Source organism: Anser cygnoides, chromosome 4 (assembly GCF_040182565.1).
Source record: "Anser cygnoides isolate HZ-2024a breed goose chromosome 4, Taihu_goose_T2T_genome, whole genome shotgun sequence".
Lineage (NCBI taxonomy): Eukaryota > Metazoa > Chordata > Aves > Anseriformes > Anatidae > Anser > Anser cygnoides.
In genome coordinates, this window is record NC_089876.1 from 30,868,936 (window position 1) to 30,885,073 (window position 16,138).

Consider the following 16,138-nt stretch of genomic DNA (forward strand, 5'->3'; position numbering starts at 1 on the left):
TTTGCTTCAGGGAAATGTTAATAGGCAATGTGCTAGGCAAATAAATGGTAACCAAGTCTGATTTTGTTGAGCTCCCAGCCTAAGGCAGAGCAAGGGAAATAATAACTTACTCAGTTTCATGACTGGTCAGAGGCGCAGCTGGCAGTGTGGACATAGCCCAACTTGCGAAGGAGTGTCTTGTCCTCCTAGTCCTCACTCCTTTGAGCAAGGATTCTCAAGAGATTAAACAGAAATGCTGCAATGAAGAGGTATAGATAGTAGAGGGAGGTGTGGGGATTTTCTTGCTGTATGAAATGAAATGTTACCAAGCAAAAAAAAAAAAAAAGGCAGAGGAAAAAAGAAAGTGAGGAGATTGCCTTGATGCAGCAGCTCTGTTGCTCTGTTTGGCAGAGATGTTGGCATCCTTACAGAAGCGTAAGGAGGATCAAAGAGGCAGTCTTGCAAATGACAGAAGCTCTTGCCAAATCCTAGTTCTTTATAGCCCTTGCTTTAGGGATCTCTGACAGCAGTGTTACAGCTCTCTGCTTATCAGGTGGTAGGTTAAAGGAAAACTTGTCTTGCAGGCTTCACACTGTAAATGCAAGTGATTTTCTCTGCAGTGTTGTCTGCCTTAAAGTTAACACACCTTTATACACCTGTTTATAGGGACAACCTACTGTTTTTCCTGAAGGATTAGGGTTCCCAGATTAGGAAACCTCAGGAGAAACAATACCACAAGGAAGAAGCAACAGCTGGCAGAACTACTCTGTGGGACTGGGAGATTGGAATGGTTGGTCATAGGTAATCCATCACTAAAGCTAGCTTCAAAAGAAACTGGCAAATTTTGTGGGGACAGAAAGATAGAACTGCCACGGGATTTTGCTAGAATAATTTCTCATGATCCTTAGCATGTAAATCAAAGCATGAGCAGAAATGCTATGTTACTAAGGAATCATGGTTAGTGTGGATGTCACTGTCTTGGTGGGCAGAAGAGGTGACTGCAGGTGGTTAGACACCCATCTTCAAGGGGGTGATAAGGCCTTGATCAAAAAGGACCTAGAAGCTGGCAGGAGTGCTACATCTTGGATCACTTAGAGTTGGTCCATTACCACTTGAAGTGAGAGGGCTTCTGCTGCAGTGCCATCTGATGTTATGGAACAGTTGAGCCAGATGGAGATGGGACGACTGTTTTGTCAGACAACATGGCTGAAAAAGGACAGTCTCTAGCTGCATACAAAGTGCTTGCTGTACATAAGGCTTCAGGAACCTTCTCAGAAAGCAGCTGTTGAAAATGCACACCCATTTTGTTTATATGTGCTTCCCCCTGCCTTTGCAGCAGCTGTCTCTAAGGCTGTTATCAGGCACCAAACACAGCCTGACCACAGAGTGTTGAGGAAGGGCAACTTCCAGAGCAGGAACAGAAACACTGAAAACCACCAACTGATAATAAATGCAACTCACTTAGGAAAGAGGAAGCTATCCTTGAGCAAGGTTCTGCACTCTGGCTTTTGCTACCAAAGCACAAGTCTGTTTTCCAGCCCTTGTGAAAAGCTGTGTGGCATTTGAGCAGATCACAATTTGAGTGGCAGTTGGAAAGCAGAAAATAGGCCCGATAGTGTTGCTGATCTGCTGTCTAGCTGAGCAACTTGGTGTAGAATAAGTTGCATCCTTATTTTGTAAACTAATACCAGTGGACATGTAATGTTTCAACAGTCAGGCACAATGGTTTGCTCCAGCCTGAAATGGAAGCAGTGAATTGCAAAACTGAGCAGGCTGCTAACAAGGATATGGGATATGTAACCTGTTAGACATGCAGGAGTTTGCGTGTCAGCTGGTAGGTGGTGATGTGGTTAAATCCTGAGGGAAGGAGAGAGGGAGCAGTGGAAAAAGGGACTGAGTGGAGCATGTGAAGTAACCTAAAACTAATATCCTTTCCCTTGAGCCAGTGGGAGGGGGAGGTTGGACTCCCCATGGATAGGGGGGTATGGGACTGCTAACAAGATGCTAAAAACATAATTTCACCATTATCCCTTCTAGAAGAAAGGAGGAACTGAAGCTGCTTGCCATCCTCTGTGTTAGCTCCAGACCACAAGATAAGTCTCAAAGGGATCTCTCAAGTTCATCCTGCTTCTTTTCCAGAGCAAGATTAACTCCACCTGTTAGTCTAACCTGTTCTAAAGCCTCCCTGTGCTGGAAACATGGCTATCTCCCTAGGCACTTCATTTGATACTTAATTATCCTTGCAGCTACAAAATTTGTCTGTGATGTTTAACCTACATTTCATTTGCTGTAATTTAGGTACACCCTGATTTGCCCAGATTAAAGGGAACCTGGGTGCACAGGCTGTCTCTTCCCCTTGCCCTTTTTGTAACTAAAGGGCCAGGTCCTGACTCTGTTCTATTTTCTGGGCTAAACTACACCCCCCATTCAGTTCATACTCAAAGGCAATATGGTTTTGAGACGTGTGATTCGTTTGTCCACACCTTGAAAAGTGTGATAGGTTAACTGGACACAGCACTCCTGGGGATATGGAGTAGAAGGGAAAGGTTATTTCACACGTCTTGCAACTTCCTCTCTTATTAAATACAGCCCTACTTGATGTCTCAGAACACGAAACAGTTGACTCATGTCCAGCCTGAGATATACTCTAACCCCTGGAGCACTTCTTGCAAAATAGTGGAGTGACTGGTCCCCCTTATTTGAGCACAATGTAGTACCTTTTCCTTGCCAGTACCTAGCTGAGCTCCTGCGTTTTCATGTCATACTTGGTTTTAATCCTGTGTCTGTGGTACATGCAGGCCTCTTGGCCTACTGTCAGGTTTAAGAGGCATGATCTCTATTTTTGTTCCATGAAAGAAATATATAATCTGGATTTCCTGTACAAGTACTCAACAGTACTGGAGTAGGGTAAGACCCCCTTCTGGCAACTTGTTAAGTATGCTTTTCCATCTGGACGGGGATTAATAACTGTTTTTCTATTAATTCTTGCACTTTGATTAAATTATTTTCACCTAGTCTGTTCCTTTTGCTTGCTGAGAACGGGAGACAACCAGGTCCCAGGCAGGAAGGGAATACTGCCCTGTCCTTGTCTGTACCCTCCCTACGGAGTTCCTAGGACATAACTGACACCAGCTGCTGCTTTCCAGACAGCGCTGTGTTGACGGACTCTCACATGCCTGCAGACCTTGACCTGCCAGGGTTTTCCTGAGATGCAAAAGCAGGAAAATGGTTGTTTTGTGTTTTTTTGTTCGTTTGTTTTGTTTTTTAGCTCTCCATATCCCTGCTAAAGCTGACAAAAAATTGGGAAGACTAGGAAACAGTGCTTCCTGGGCCACAGGGCACATACCCCTGACAAGTAATAGGAAATGGTGTTGCACAATACAAGTGTGAGCTCTTATTTTAAGGAGGGTCTGTTAAAATGCAGAGTGTCAGGCTGGCCTGTTCTTCCTCCTCCAGAGATGTGAGTTTGTACAGATGTTGTGGCATTTCTTCCCGGACTGTGGTGTTAGTATTTGTTCTCCAAGGCGCAGAACAAAAAAACATTGTGTGGCTGGCTGAACTAGATGAGAAGACGTCATTTTGCTCCCAGCAGCTGGATCAGAGACCAGTTTCTTTTCATGGTTGCTGAGTAATAGGCTTAGCATTTCACAGAATCCTGGGAGTTTCTCTTAACCAGTGTCTCAGGCTTCTCTAGAAATGACTTTGTTGTTCACATCAGTCTGTCAATGAGAGACCACTGGTGAGGTGGAGTGTTGTGCCAGTCCCTTTTGTCAGTGGAGTGGGTCTGGGTTTGAGAACAGGGGAAATATTCCTTCATTATGAAATCCTAGTGTCTTCTACCAATAGCATATCACGGGGTTGTATTGCTGGGGCCAGAGCTTGTCTGAGAGTGGCTGTGCTTGGAAGGAATTGGGTTTTACCTTCTACCCACACCCATAGAGTAGGGAGGAGCAATTTCATGCTTGTTTTGTTTTGTGTAGCAGGAGTGATGGTCACATGTGAATCTACAAACTGGCCAGTATGAGGCTTATGGCTGGGAAGTACCTCCTCTTTGGAGCTTCCCAAGGCTTCAGGCATGGCTGTGTAGGGTTGGGTAGGGGAAATTCGTAACTATTAATCTGTGGTGAGGGGCATGCTCCTTAGCTCCGTGTTCACCTGCTGCTCTTGGTGTAAGGGCTGTGTGTTGACCTGGGTTTCTCTTCTCCACCTTCCCTTGGTGCAGATGCAGAGACCATGGTATAAAACTGGCCTGTAGTCACTAGCCAGGTCTGCCATGTGTTTGTGTGACAGGTAGATCCAGTGTGCATGGGGCCCCCTCCAGGTCCAGTAGAGTTAGAAAGTGGTCATATACTAACTCTCTAAAAGAGAAGTGTTTTTTATAAAAAAAAAAAAAAATATATATATATATAGCTCTCTTGTAAGTATTGTACATCCTTCAGGAACACCTTCTTGTACGCCTTCTCAGAATCGGTGCATGGCTGCCCAGATGACCTTCCCCTTGGTATGTTTATCAAGTTTAAGGAATTTAAATTAATACCAGAACTTTGCTTTTGCATGCAACACAGTACCATGAACTCCCGTTCAGCTGAACACTGCACGGTACTTTGGCCCTTGTGCTGGTGAAGGTGAGGTAAATGTGCAATGCAAGCAGTGCGAAATGTGTATGTGCACTCAAGAGTCACACAACTAAGAAGTGACTGAGGGAGATGATTTTGGCTTCCCCCTAACGTGCAGACTTAGGCAGAAAGCTTTGCTCAGGAGCTCTGGTGCTGAGGAAGCAGCACGTATTTTCTCTTCACCTTCCTTCTTGTATCAGAACTGTATTTTTATCCAGTCAAAAGAAATTGGAATTAGTCTTAAAGCAGGTAAGGTGGATATACCACAGCCTTCTGCACCTCACTCAGGTCTTGTTCCATTTGTTTCCACTCATTTCCAGTTCCAGTAAGGCTGTGGTTGTCCTTAAAACTCATCAGAGCTGGAGTTCTGGTTGCAAAATTACTTTATGGTCTTCTGAAGCACAAAACCTGGAATAAAAAAAAAATATATATTTACACAGAAACATATGTTACTTCCGATCTTGTAAGGAAATGTATTGCTCTACTTCTGTTTTGTTTTCTTTGTGATGCTTCTGGATTTTTCCACCTGTAAGGTTTATCATATTTTGATAGTTTTCTGCATGCAAAGGAAGGTAAAGCAGGAGGGGAGGCTACTGGATGCTTTACTTGTGCAAGGGTAAAGGTATTTACCTCCTAGGGAATGGTTCTTTAATTGGAAGACAAGCAGGTGTGGGTTACTTTGAGTGGTAATTGTCTTCTCTTTTTGATGGCAGTAGATCTCATGCAGCTTTCATTGCGATTTTTGGAGAATCTTGTGCTTTCAGAGGAAAAAAAACCTCTAGTCAGTGCAGAAATGAGAAGCTACTGAGAAGGTGTGGCAATTTGGTGTTACTCACTTGCTGTAAACCACAAGTATTATGTGAGCTGTTCCTTGTTTGAAACTGTAGCTCTGGAAATCATATAATTAAGGGAGTTTTCTGGGGAATTTTAAATACAGATCTCTGACAATGGTAAAGACAAGCTAAAAGTGAATCCTGGAAGCATAAACTGCAGAAAGTTAAGAAATTCCTCCTTGGGGGAAGAAAGAAAAACACTTATGGCTTGGAAGTTGGGATACCCCTAGCTTAAATTACTTGGATACGTGGCTACTTCTAAAAGCATGCTCAAGTCATTGATGTGAGGATGTGGGTATCTCAGATTGGAAGGAGGAGGGAAATACAGGATAATGGTAAGTCCTCTGATACAAACCACTGTTTGCCCTTGGATCACTCCAGCAGTGTGCAGTCCAGCTGAGAAAGTGCACCGTCCTTTTGGTGAAATGAAGGTTTGCATATGTTAGAGTGGTCAGAGACAGAAATCCTTTTGCTGAGAGTCATTTCTAGTAGGTACCCATGAGTCTATGGAATTAAGCTTTTTTTAAGCAGAGATATCAAACTAGTTCTAAAGTGGCTGATGACATCAAGGCTCTTCATGTATGGTAAACGATTTATTGGTTTTGAAAGACAAGAGGTAGCTGTTTCCATAACCATTGCTTATGAAGTCACTTATCTATAGTGAATTAAACCATCTGTTGGTTGTAACATTTCTGCCCTCCCACAGCCATCAATGCAGAAAATGCTCTCTGTCCCTCAGGATCATTTGAGCATCCTAAATTACTTGGCTGAGGCTGGGCTCTGAGCTGAGTTATTAATCTGTAACAGTGCTACCCTCTCCCCCACAGTTGCTTCCAGCTGTCCCTTGTAGAGAGGCATTTCCATGCCTTCTCCAAGCTGATGGGCAGCTGGGGCAGCTGAAAAGTGTCTGTCAAAACAGGCCTAAGACCTCCATCATTTTGGTTTTCTTGTTCAGAGTGGGAGTTCTGCACTATACTTTATTGAACAGTCTCAAAAAGCCTATTTTTAGTCAGTCACGTTCTTAAAGTATTTTCAAATGCAGTTCTAGTCCTAAAAAACAGTTTAAAAAAAAATCAAAGCAGTTCACTTTGTGTCTCCCTGAAGCAAACCCTAGCAGCTGACAAGCAGGAAGTTTTCTTTTGTTTTTCTAACTGCCAACATTGAAATGTGGAAGCTGAAATTTGAGCTAGTTTCTTGGGCACATCCTGAAGAGAGAACCTTTCTGAAAAATAATTAGCATGTCTCACAGGTGAGATGATGATGGAATCAAGTTCTGCATGCTGTGAATAGCCATACTGCATACCTTACCTTGACAATGTGAGATGAAAAGTCTCATTCCTGTTATTACATTTCCTCTTCTACTCTGAGAGCAGTGGGAGAATTTCTTTTTGATTAGTCAGTGGTTCTGGCTGCTTGCAGAAAAGAAACATGAAAGAAAAAACCACAGATAACTACTTACTCTGACTCACTTTTCATGGTGAAGCTTGCACTCAAAATTGTTTGGGGAAAGTATTGAAATGATTTCACATGTAAGCAGGTTTTAGACTCAGGTCTGTGGCCTAAAACACTTTTTCATGTTATTCACATCACAACATGACATGAACAGCTGAAGTGTTTTTTTTACTGGGACTGAGTACTTTTGCCTCCCACATGTTGTAGTTTGAGGAGTTAGTTCAGATACTAGTTGTTGTAAATTCAAACTTTGTTCCAGAATTTAGTGAATTGTACTGTCCACTCAGGTGTTGACATAAAATATAATTTCTCCATGGAAAAGTCTGTTTTATTTTTCATGTTTTCACCAATGTGGGCTTGATTACTGAGGAAGTGATGTGTATTAAGTGTTTATGGAGATGCTTCTCTGACAGACAACTAGAAAAAGCCCCAGAGGAAATGCATCTGGCCCTATGTCTTTCAGCATCTTAAAGCTACGGCAGGAAGCAAATACCTTTCCTGTGAAAAGTTATAAAACAATTGTGAATCCTTGCAGAGGTTCAAACATTGCAAATAGATGGTTCTTTATAAAAGACTTAAAATGCATGTCATTTTTCTTTGCAGCGCTGCTGTAGCTGACTGCCATTTTATTTCCTGTGCAAATGTGACATTGTTTTGCTTGGATGCACACTTAAATTTGCACATGTTCTACAGCAATTAGCTGTTTATCGCTTCATTCTCCCTTCCCCCTTTCTTTCCTTTCAGTGCCTCAACTTCTCGAGTCATCTGCTTCCTGTTTGAAACTTGCAGAACAGAATTTTGCAAAACACTACTAGAACTCAGTATCCAAACATGCCGTGGGCCTGCTACCTTCCCAACTGCTCCAGCTTTGAGCGGACAAAACTTGTAAATTAGCTGATTAGACGAAGCATTGCTATTTTTCAACCGTTTTTGCTGTGTGTCAAGTCTTGACACTGAGCCAGTCTGAATTGGCAGTGGATCTCTGGAATAAGCCATGGGGAAAGCAGCAAAACACAGTCATTTATCTTGGAAACAAAAGCACTGAAGATGGAATGCCTGACTCTCTTCTCATTTCAGCTGGTGTAAAACAGGCATAGCTCCTCTGAAATTAGGAACAGAACAGCAGGAATGAATAACTGTCCTCTTGCATGTTATGCTTCAGCAAAAGTACAACTGCAATTTTGTATGATAAATATCTACTTCCCCTCCACTGGGTGCGAGGTGGGGAAGACTTAGGTATTTCAGAAAGTTTTAGTTTGTTTTGTTTGTCCAAGCTGTGTGCTCCCTACACTGCTGTTGTAATTCCATGGTCAATGAGAGGTTCTCAAGATTTCTGATGGTGCAGCTGACAGTTGGGTTAACACCATTCATTATCTTGATAGCAGGATTTCTTGTCTTATAAAAATGTGACAGTCTAATCCTTTGTGGAATGGTGTTTAGACATTCTGCAGATGAATTGGGATTAGCATTTCATCCCTTCCATCCTAATGGAAATCAAGAGTAACTATTGACGTAGTGATATTTTGCTGGCTTGGTGCTGGTGAGAGATCAAAATCAGTGCTTCATATGTGGCTGTGTACAGGAGAGTACTTCTTTGGAACCATCTGATCAGGGCTGTCAGGAAGTGCAGTGTGGAAGAGAAAATGCTGAGATGGTGAAATGAGCTGTTGAATGACACAGATGTCATCAGATCTTAAAGGAACACTCCAAGGTTTCAAAAGAGCTGTTTTGAGCAATTGGTGAATTGGAAAAAACCCTGTAATCTACAAGTCACTTATGGCTAACACAGGAATGGATCCTATACTCATTCAAGTGTCACGCAAAACACCTACGGAACCAGGATTCAGGAGAAGCATGTCATTTTCCTGTTATAAGCAGGGAAATGCCTTTGTGTGAGGAACGGACTTGAGCAGTGCCACCCAGTCTCTGCTAGCAGCAGAGACCAGGTCAACTGAAGCCTGTCTGTGACCTGAGTACAGCATGTGCTGCATGCAGATGCATTGTTTGAGTACATGATGTTGTGTGAGTTTGAGTAATAGCTTCAGATTCTGTGGTCACCTTATGTAAGAAATGAAGTTTTGCTGTGTGTGTATATACATATATCTATATAGATATATATATAGATATATATATAAAATAAACTGAAGGCCGGAGGGAAGGAAAAACCTCAAAGGTAATTCAAGTCAAAATAAAGCAGGACCACACTTTTAATACAAATATACCATATATATTAAATGAAAAATCACAGTAATGATCAGTCTTAAAGAAACTTAGATTTTTGGTCTGTAATGTGATTTTTCTGTAAAGAAGTGAGTGGTATGGTTGATAAAGCTCCAATTACAATGCTGTCTCATACTTTAAAAATAAAATGATCTTGTGCATCCTGTAGGAAACTAAGGCATGTTTAAAGTGCACCAAAGCCTTGTGCAGGCCAACCATACTGTAACTTACAGCATGGCTGCTCTGTCAAGTAGATGGGATCCAATATGACAGATGAACCATAACAGGTAAAGTATGCTGTCCACTGAAATTTGATCTGATAATTGTTTAGCTCATCTCTAGCATGAATAAATTGATTTTTCCCATTCCTCTTAATTGCCTTCTTAACAAAAATGCAGTTAGGCCAGCTAAGAAATGGGCTGTGCACTAAGCATTATACCAATAAATAAAAGAAACCTCCTGTCTGAAAGACAAGACTGCAAGGCAGGCACAGGGAAAAAAGTTATCAAAAACAAAGACAAGAAGGTGACGGCAGCACCATGGTCTCCATGTTCTAGTTACTTTGTCCTTATTTACCTCACTATTGGATGGGAGATGGGCTTCACTGAAAAAAGGCTCTGGTGAACAGGAGGAAAAACGATCTAAGCTGAGGGGAAGGAAGAAGTAGACAGATGGGCAGATGGGGATTATATTGTGAATCATGGTTAGTTGATTTGTAGTTTTGTATTAGGGGAAGAGATGCATTTCCCCACCCCACCCCCCCACACCCCCAAAAAAAATCCAAAATGAAAATTTTCCTTGTGGCATGTCTACCAAATACAAAGCTGCATGCTTGCCTGGGGGCAGAAACTTGGTCCTAGTGAAGAAGGCTTTTATATTATGTCTTGATTCAGTCGCAGGCATTTAAATAAGCCTATTTGTAATGCAGTTAAGCTGCTGGTTGTTCTCATATTGAGGTTCTTGGACTAGGAATGGTTGTCACTTCTGTTCAGCAGCTCAGTGCAACTACCGGAGTAGTTGAACTAGTATAGGTGAAGAATGGTATTATAGAATGTGAGAATTCATCTAGGATAGCAAAGCCAGAGCCAAATATATATTACATTGGGTTAGTGTTTGGCAGTTCTTATGCTATTCAACTCAAGGCTTAGCTTCCTACCTGGCCTTACAATTTTGAGCACTGACAATAGTGAGAAATCAGGTCTTGGTACTCTGCATTTATACTCTGCCTAGTGGGACTGAGATCTGACGTACAAATGGTGGGAACTGAAGATCAAGCTCATGTGTTTTAGATGCTATGTTTCAGATTAGTCATATATATACACATGTATGAGTGGCTGCGTATTTACTTAGATGACTAAATTTCAATGGTTTTTGGCTTTTGGGGTAAAGGGGGAGGGAGTACTCTTTCCCTGAGGAACTCTGTGGCTTTCTGCATTTTTAGTCTTGAACGAACTTCTATTTACAATATAAAAATAATAACCAAGTCCCACACTTTTCATTTTGACATGAGAAGGCAAAAATAATTGTACTTAGCAACGGTAGGCCAAGATGGTAATGCACTTCTGTTGTCTGGGTTCATTTTTAGTTCAGGCTGAAGAAATTTCTTAGCCCTGTGTTGGATGGGTTGAAAAGCTATATTAGACTAATCTGTTCCCACAACAGCATCAGTAAAGGCTGAGATGAATTTTGGCTATGTCTAGACAGTGATGTAACACCAGGTTGGCATGTGCCATGACAACCTTCCATTGAAAACAAGGTCAGTGAGTGCTTCTGACATTTGCAGATAGATAATGATCTGTGGCAGATGACAGAGTATCAACAAAAACATGAGAATCAAGTCCTTAATATGAAGATGTAATTTAACCAGCTGTTTGTTTACTTAGTAGTCTCTGCTCAGGAAAAAGCAAAAACTATGCTCTTACTTTGCAATATGACTAGAACATAATTTTGCTGCAGTAAGCTCAAAAGAGGGGTATCAGAGACAGGAGAAAAGGGAGTATGTTTTCTTTAAGAAATATTTGGCATGCAAAACAAAAACCTCTGTTTGAAAATCTGGCAGCTCACCTTAAGACATCTTAAAACATGCAAGTAAGCACATCAGCAACTTCCTGTTGCTGGCAGTGCTGTTTAAGTGAATCCTAACAGTATGGAGGGGTAGTGCAAAGCCCATCTGGAAAGCATGCAACAGCCTCTTGAGAAAGCACTTTGTCTTGGAACACATCACATCCTATGACTCTCAAAAGCAGAGGACTACAAGAGTAAAATCTCTTCTGAAATTCTGCTCCTGTGGCAGGAGATGGGAGGTAATCTCCTCCCACTAAAAATATGACACCTGTCTATTTGCTGACTGAATGATGGCCAAACACATAGATAGCAAAAAGACATGTTTTTTGAGTAAAGCAGCATGAATGCAGGCTTCATGCAGCTTGTATGCAGAAGCAGGATGCGCACCTGGGTCTCTTCACTGTAAGTCCCATACACAGATGAATATTCTATGCGCTTCTCTACCTTTCCTGCGTACTGCTAAGTGGGGTGAATATGTTGCCTGCAGCCTGTGTTCATCACAAAAAAGAAGTCTGGTGATATTGATCATTAAAAGAATAGTCTGAAAAAAGCTTCCATGTAAGAAATTTTTGTCCAATGCAGTCCTGTCAAACATGGGATCAAGGGAAGAACTGAAAGAAACTTTGCCTGAAGGGATGGAATTGCTGTGACATCTCAAAGATCCTTTCACAGAAAGTTATTCAATCATAGGTGTGCAGAGCGGCAATCCCTATAATATGTGACAGCCGTTGTATTTGTAGCCCCACCAAAAGCCTCTAACATTTTTTCCGTAACTTCATTATCAGAATGAAATCTTGATGTTGGGTGTCACTGTTAACAAACCCTGCTTGGTCCCTTTCAAGACTAAAATCGGAGTTGCTTTTGGGGAAGCAAGAAGCAGTGAAGGTAACGGAAGTGCTGAGCCTAAGTCAAGCTTCCTTTTTGAGGAGGCAAGGAGCGCTTCTGAAGTTCAAGACAGTGCTCAAGCTAATTTGAACCTTCAGTGGCCTGAGCAGTTCTTATTAGCAAACAAAAACAGGCACTGTGCTTGACAGATCATCATTACAAGGTATCTCCTTAGGATCCTTCTTCCCACACTGTGGTACCTGATACCATGGCAGATCACTGTCCAAATCCTGTGGCTTAGGCTTTGAAGGCACAGTTCAATTCGCAATTGCCACTGTGATCTGTAGCATGAATCTGTCAGGAAAGGGGAGTTTGGATACCAAATTAAAAATGAAGGGGAACTGCAGATTAGGGCCAGAAAGGCAAAAGGGAGAGTTAAAATAAAGGTATGAAAGCAGAAGACCAAGTGGAAAAAAAATGAAAAAACAGCTGAGTAACAAGAAAAACGAACTGAAGAGAAGGATGAAGTAGAAAAAGGTTGGAGTCAGTGATATCATGATAACAAGAAGGTAGACCAGAGAATGGTAGAGGGGGAGGAATATAACTGATGATCCTGTCGGTGAAGAATTACTTGAACTTTTCTTGAGAGATGGGATGGAAACAGGGTAGTGGTTTACTTAAAATGAGAGGCTCACTTTACTCTTGCCTGTATGTACTTCAGACTTCCCTTCTCCTCACTGCCTGCTAGAAGTGTCTTAATTACTTAATCTGATTGAACTGATTATTACCCATCAAGAGATTTTCCCACCACCCTTCCCCAGTGTTAAGGCATTTTCTCCTTCTAGGCAAAACCATACTGTCTGTGCTTGTAATTGTGTCTGTGTTGGGGACAAGGATCTTTTTATGCTAAGACTCAGTGAGCTATTTTGGCAAAGCACACTGAATGAATGCCTTATTGCTTTCCCTCTAATGCAGTTTCCTTTTATAGGACACTCAATTTTTAAAAAGCTGAAATTAAATAGCTCATGAAATCTTGGACTGAAACATTACAGAAGAGTGCTTATCAAAGAGTAAAAATTCCACAATGCTGTCCCATATGGAATACCTCTTGCTGACTCTGAGGTCGGTGAGGCTGAAGAGATGGGCATTAAAACATACCACTTAAAATAAAACATAAGTTTAGACGAGAAGGTGGCATGGAAGGAATTCAGTTCTGGAAAGGACATTAGAGATCAGAGGGAAAGGCTTGGTTCATCTGTTTGAGAATAAACAACTATAGGATGCATTTCTTTTACAGCCTTCAATACCAGGTTACTTGTGAACTCTAGATAGGTTTACTCACCCTGTACAAATATCTCTAGCTCTTATACTGTAGTAGCTTCTCTGGTACTCCATCTTGTGATCACAGAATCACAGAATTGTAGGGGGTTGGAAGGGACCTCAAGAGATCACGGTGCCCAACCCCCCTGCCAAAGCAGGTTCCCTAGAGCAGGTTGCCCAGGTAGGCGTCCAGACGGGCCTTGAATATCTCCAGAGAAGGAGACTCCACAACCCCCCGGGGCAGCCTATTCCAGTGCTCCGTCACCCTCACCGTGAAGAAGTTCTTGCGCATGTTGGTGTGGAACTTCCCCTGCTCCATTTTTTGGCCATTGCCCCTTGTCCTGTCCCCACAAACCACTGAAAAGAGGTTGGCCAAATCCCTCTGTCTCCCACACTTCAGGTATTTCTAAACATTAATAAGATCCCCTCTCAGTCGGCTTTTCTCCAGGCTGAACAGACCCATGATGCTAAGTCCATGTCTTCCTCACGGTAAATTTCCAAAGAAAAAAGGGCAGCATAGTGGGGCAACAATTCAGTGGAAGCTACAGATCAAATTCACAGAGACTTGGTCTTCTGTCTTTTCTTGATTTGCATTATGGGCAATTTCAGGTTCTTGCCTGTGTAGGGGGTGAGCCGTTCTTTGGCTCCGTCCCTTTACATGCCCTGCTGATGTCAACATAATTTTGGTGTTGGAGGGGCTTTGTGGAGCAACTGGACCAGCACATGGGGTGGACACAGGCTCACAGGCATTGTTTTGAGAAATGCTGATTCTGGACTGTCACCTTTTTTTTAAGGAAGGTAGATGAAAATCAACATATTTCAAGCATTTATCTGTGGGTGTGTTTTGAAACACGATCGCTCCCTCTCCACCCAACCTGAGTCAAAGGAATCATGTTTAGGCTTGTGTCAGCACTCAGTGTCTCAGTGCAACTACAGTAATGCGTTCCCAGCTGGAGTTCACTGACAAGTCAGGCAGAGATGTGCCTTAGGAGTTGGAACTGTCAGCAGAATTGGTATGTTAATACCAAATGTGGGTATAACCAAGCAGATACTCTGCTGTCAATGGCCCCATGTGGATTTCATCAGCTTGGTGAGAAAAGCCTGTTGAAAAAAAAAAAATGCCTGCCAGTGGGGTTTTGAAATCTGCAGTAATGATGTGTGTTGGCATGGGGAAGGAAGAGACCTGCAGCGGGGAAGGTATGCAGCTTTTATTACTGGCGTACCTGTTCTCCCAACAGTCAGTTACGTGGATCTGGTGCATGTGTGTGAAAAAGCAACATCATCCCTAAAGTAGGATCCAGGCCTTAGGCTCATGGTGCAACCTGCTTTGGCTGGGAGGTGCTGGTCCCTCTGTCTGCCTTCGATGCTTCCAGCACACTTGAATGCACAGAGACTGCTCATTTCTACTTTCCCCTGAGCACGTTTTTTCAATGCCAAACAGCAGCCCTATCCTCCTCTGAGACAGTGTGTTATGAGTACCCTTTTCCTGCTTTGTTTCCTTGCTTTATTTCACATTCTTAGTGCAAGAAACTCAACCTGAATCCTTATAATTGAGATTAGGTTGTGGAGAAACTACCTCTGATAACCCCATGATCTTCTTGACTTTCAAATGTGTAACTACTGTTTTCATGGATTCATTGACAGAATGACTCAATGTGCTATGTGCTTGCCCAATACGAGAAATCTTGTTCCTTCAAGGAGTTCGCCAAACAAGGGCAAAGGCTGCAAGATGGAAGTTAGAGAGGGAAAAATATGGGATGTTGGACAAGTTACAGTAAGCTAGTCCTGGTTTCTAAGAGATTGAAAAATGGACAGGGTAGGGTTCTTGCATGCACATCTAGAGTGTTTCCTATTTGAGTGCCGTATCACAGTGCCTGTATGGAATTAACTTCTGTAAATTGAGTGTCAACATACTTAAAAACAAATGCCGTGGTAGCTTGAACGCAAATCAACGTCAAGCCTTAATGAATTCTAAAGGGGAAACAAATGAAGAAATAAAATCTTTGTCTACTTTATCGAGTTCCACCTAATTGCTAGACACTGACAAAGGTTTAATTTTCTTCTTGGAATATAGATGCTTGCTGAGGAATGAAGAAAAGACTGCTGGAAGAAGGATAAAAGCAAGTGAGTTGTTTTGTTTACTGTAGTATTAGGCTATTCTTTGTACTTCTATTTTATTGTTTGTGCACTTTTTCTGTAGTTGCCTAGCATTGGCTAGTGTATGAGGTTATAAAACAAACAGCTGGAATTATATTTGTGAACATGGCTGAGTTCTCCAGTTCAGCAGGCAGTGGGGGAAGACAGGAACTTTGAGATGTGATGCCTGGTTTAATCATTGTAAGCTTGGCTGGGCAAAGGCAGCTTTGCTTGTTACTAGGATAGCAATCAGAAACAAAAAACAGTATAACAGAAACTAGCCTGTGTGTTGATACTAGCTAAGACACCAGAGCCATCAATCTTCATTTTTCCAAGTATAAACGGTTCACAGGAGGTCAATGAATAATTTCTGTCTTAAAATCAGGCTGCACATTTGTCTGCCTTATGCAGACTTGAAACTTTCAACTTTCCATCAATGAAAAGCAGCCACTTGCACAAGTTATTGTGGAAGTAAATGAAACAAAGTCATGAAGTTATTGGATAAAGATGGCTCAAGCTCACCCTCTTTGAAAAAAAAAAATCCTTCAATACTGATTTTTACTCCATAAATCATCAAGTCAAGAGCAAAATTCCCACAGGTTTCTGCAGCAATAATATAATTCTATATGCCAGTGGGGGGGAAGCTTAAGAAATGATATTGCTAAGCTGAGTCTGCCACCTTAACTCTGTACT

At 42.0% G+C, this 16,138-nt stretch overlaps 1 protein-coding gene and 1 long non-coding RNA gene across 8 annotated transcripts in view; one reads left to right on the plus strand and one right to left on the minus strand.

The window, feature by feature from the left end:
• The window catches only part of LOC136790795 (uncharacterized), a 60,836-nt gene that overhangs the window by 32,960 nt on the left and 11,738 nt on the right, over positions 1-16,138 (minus strand). For 2 of the 6 annotated variants that reach the window (XR_010831390.1, XR_010831389.1), the window contains exons 3-4: positions 6,737-6,837; positions 111-5,003 (exon numbers count right to left, since the gene is read on the minus strand). This is a non-coding gene — a long non-coding RNA (uncharacterized lncRNA). Of the gene's footprint in view, positions 1-110; positions 5,004-5,225; positions 5,353-6,736; positions 6,838-16,138 lie in introns of all 6 variants that reach the window. The other 4 variants (XR_010831394.1, XR_010831393.1, XR_010831391.1 and 1 more) reach the window with 3 other exon arrangements.
• BMP2K (BMP2 inducible kinase) overlaps positions 1-16,138 on the plus strand; it is a 104,570-nt gene that overhangs the window by 11,397 nt on the left and 77,035 nt on the right. The window contains exon 2 of one of the 2 annotated variants that reach the window (XM_066996578.1): positions 15,384-15,433. The exons of the other annotated variant lie outside the window; for it this stretch is intronic. Within the exon in view, the coding sequence (XP_066852679.1) occupies positions 15,384-15,433 (50 nt within the window). The remainder of the gene's footprint in view (positions 1-15,383; positions 15,434-16,138) is intronic. 2 annotated transcript variants of the gene reach the window in all.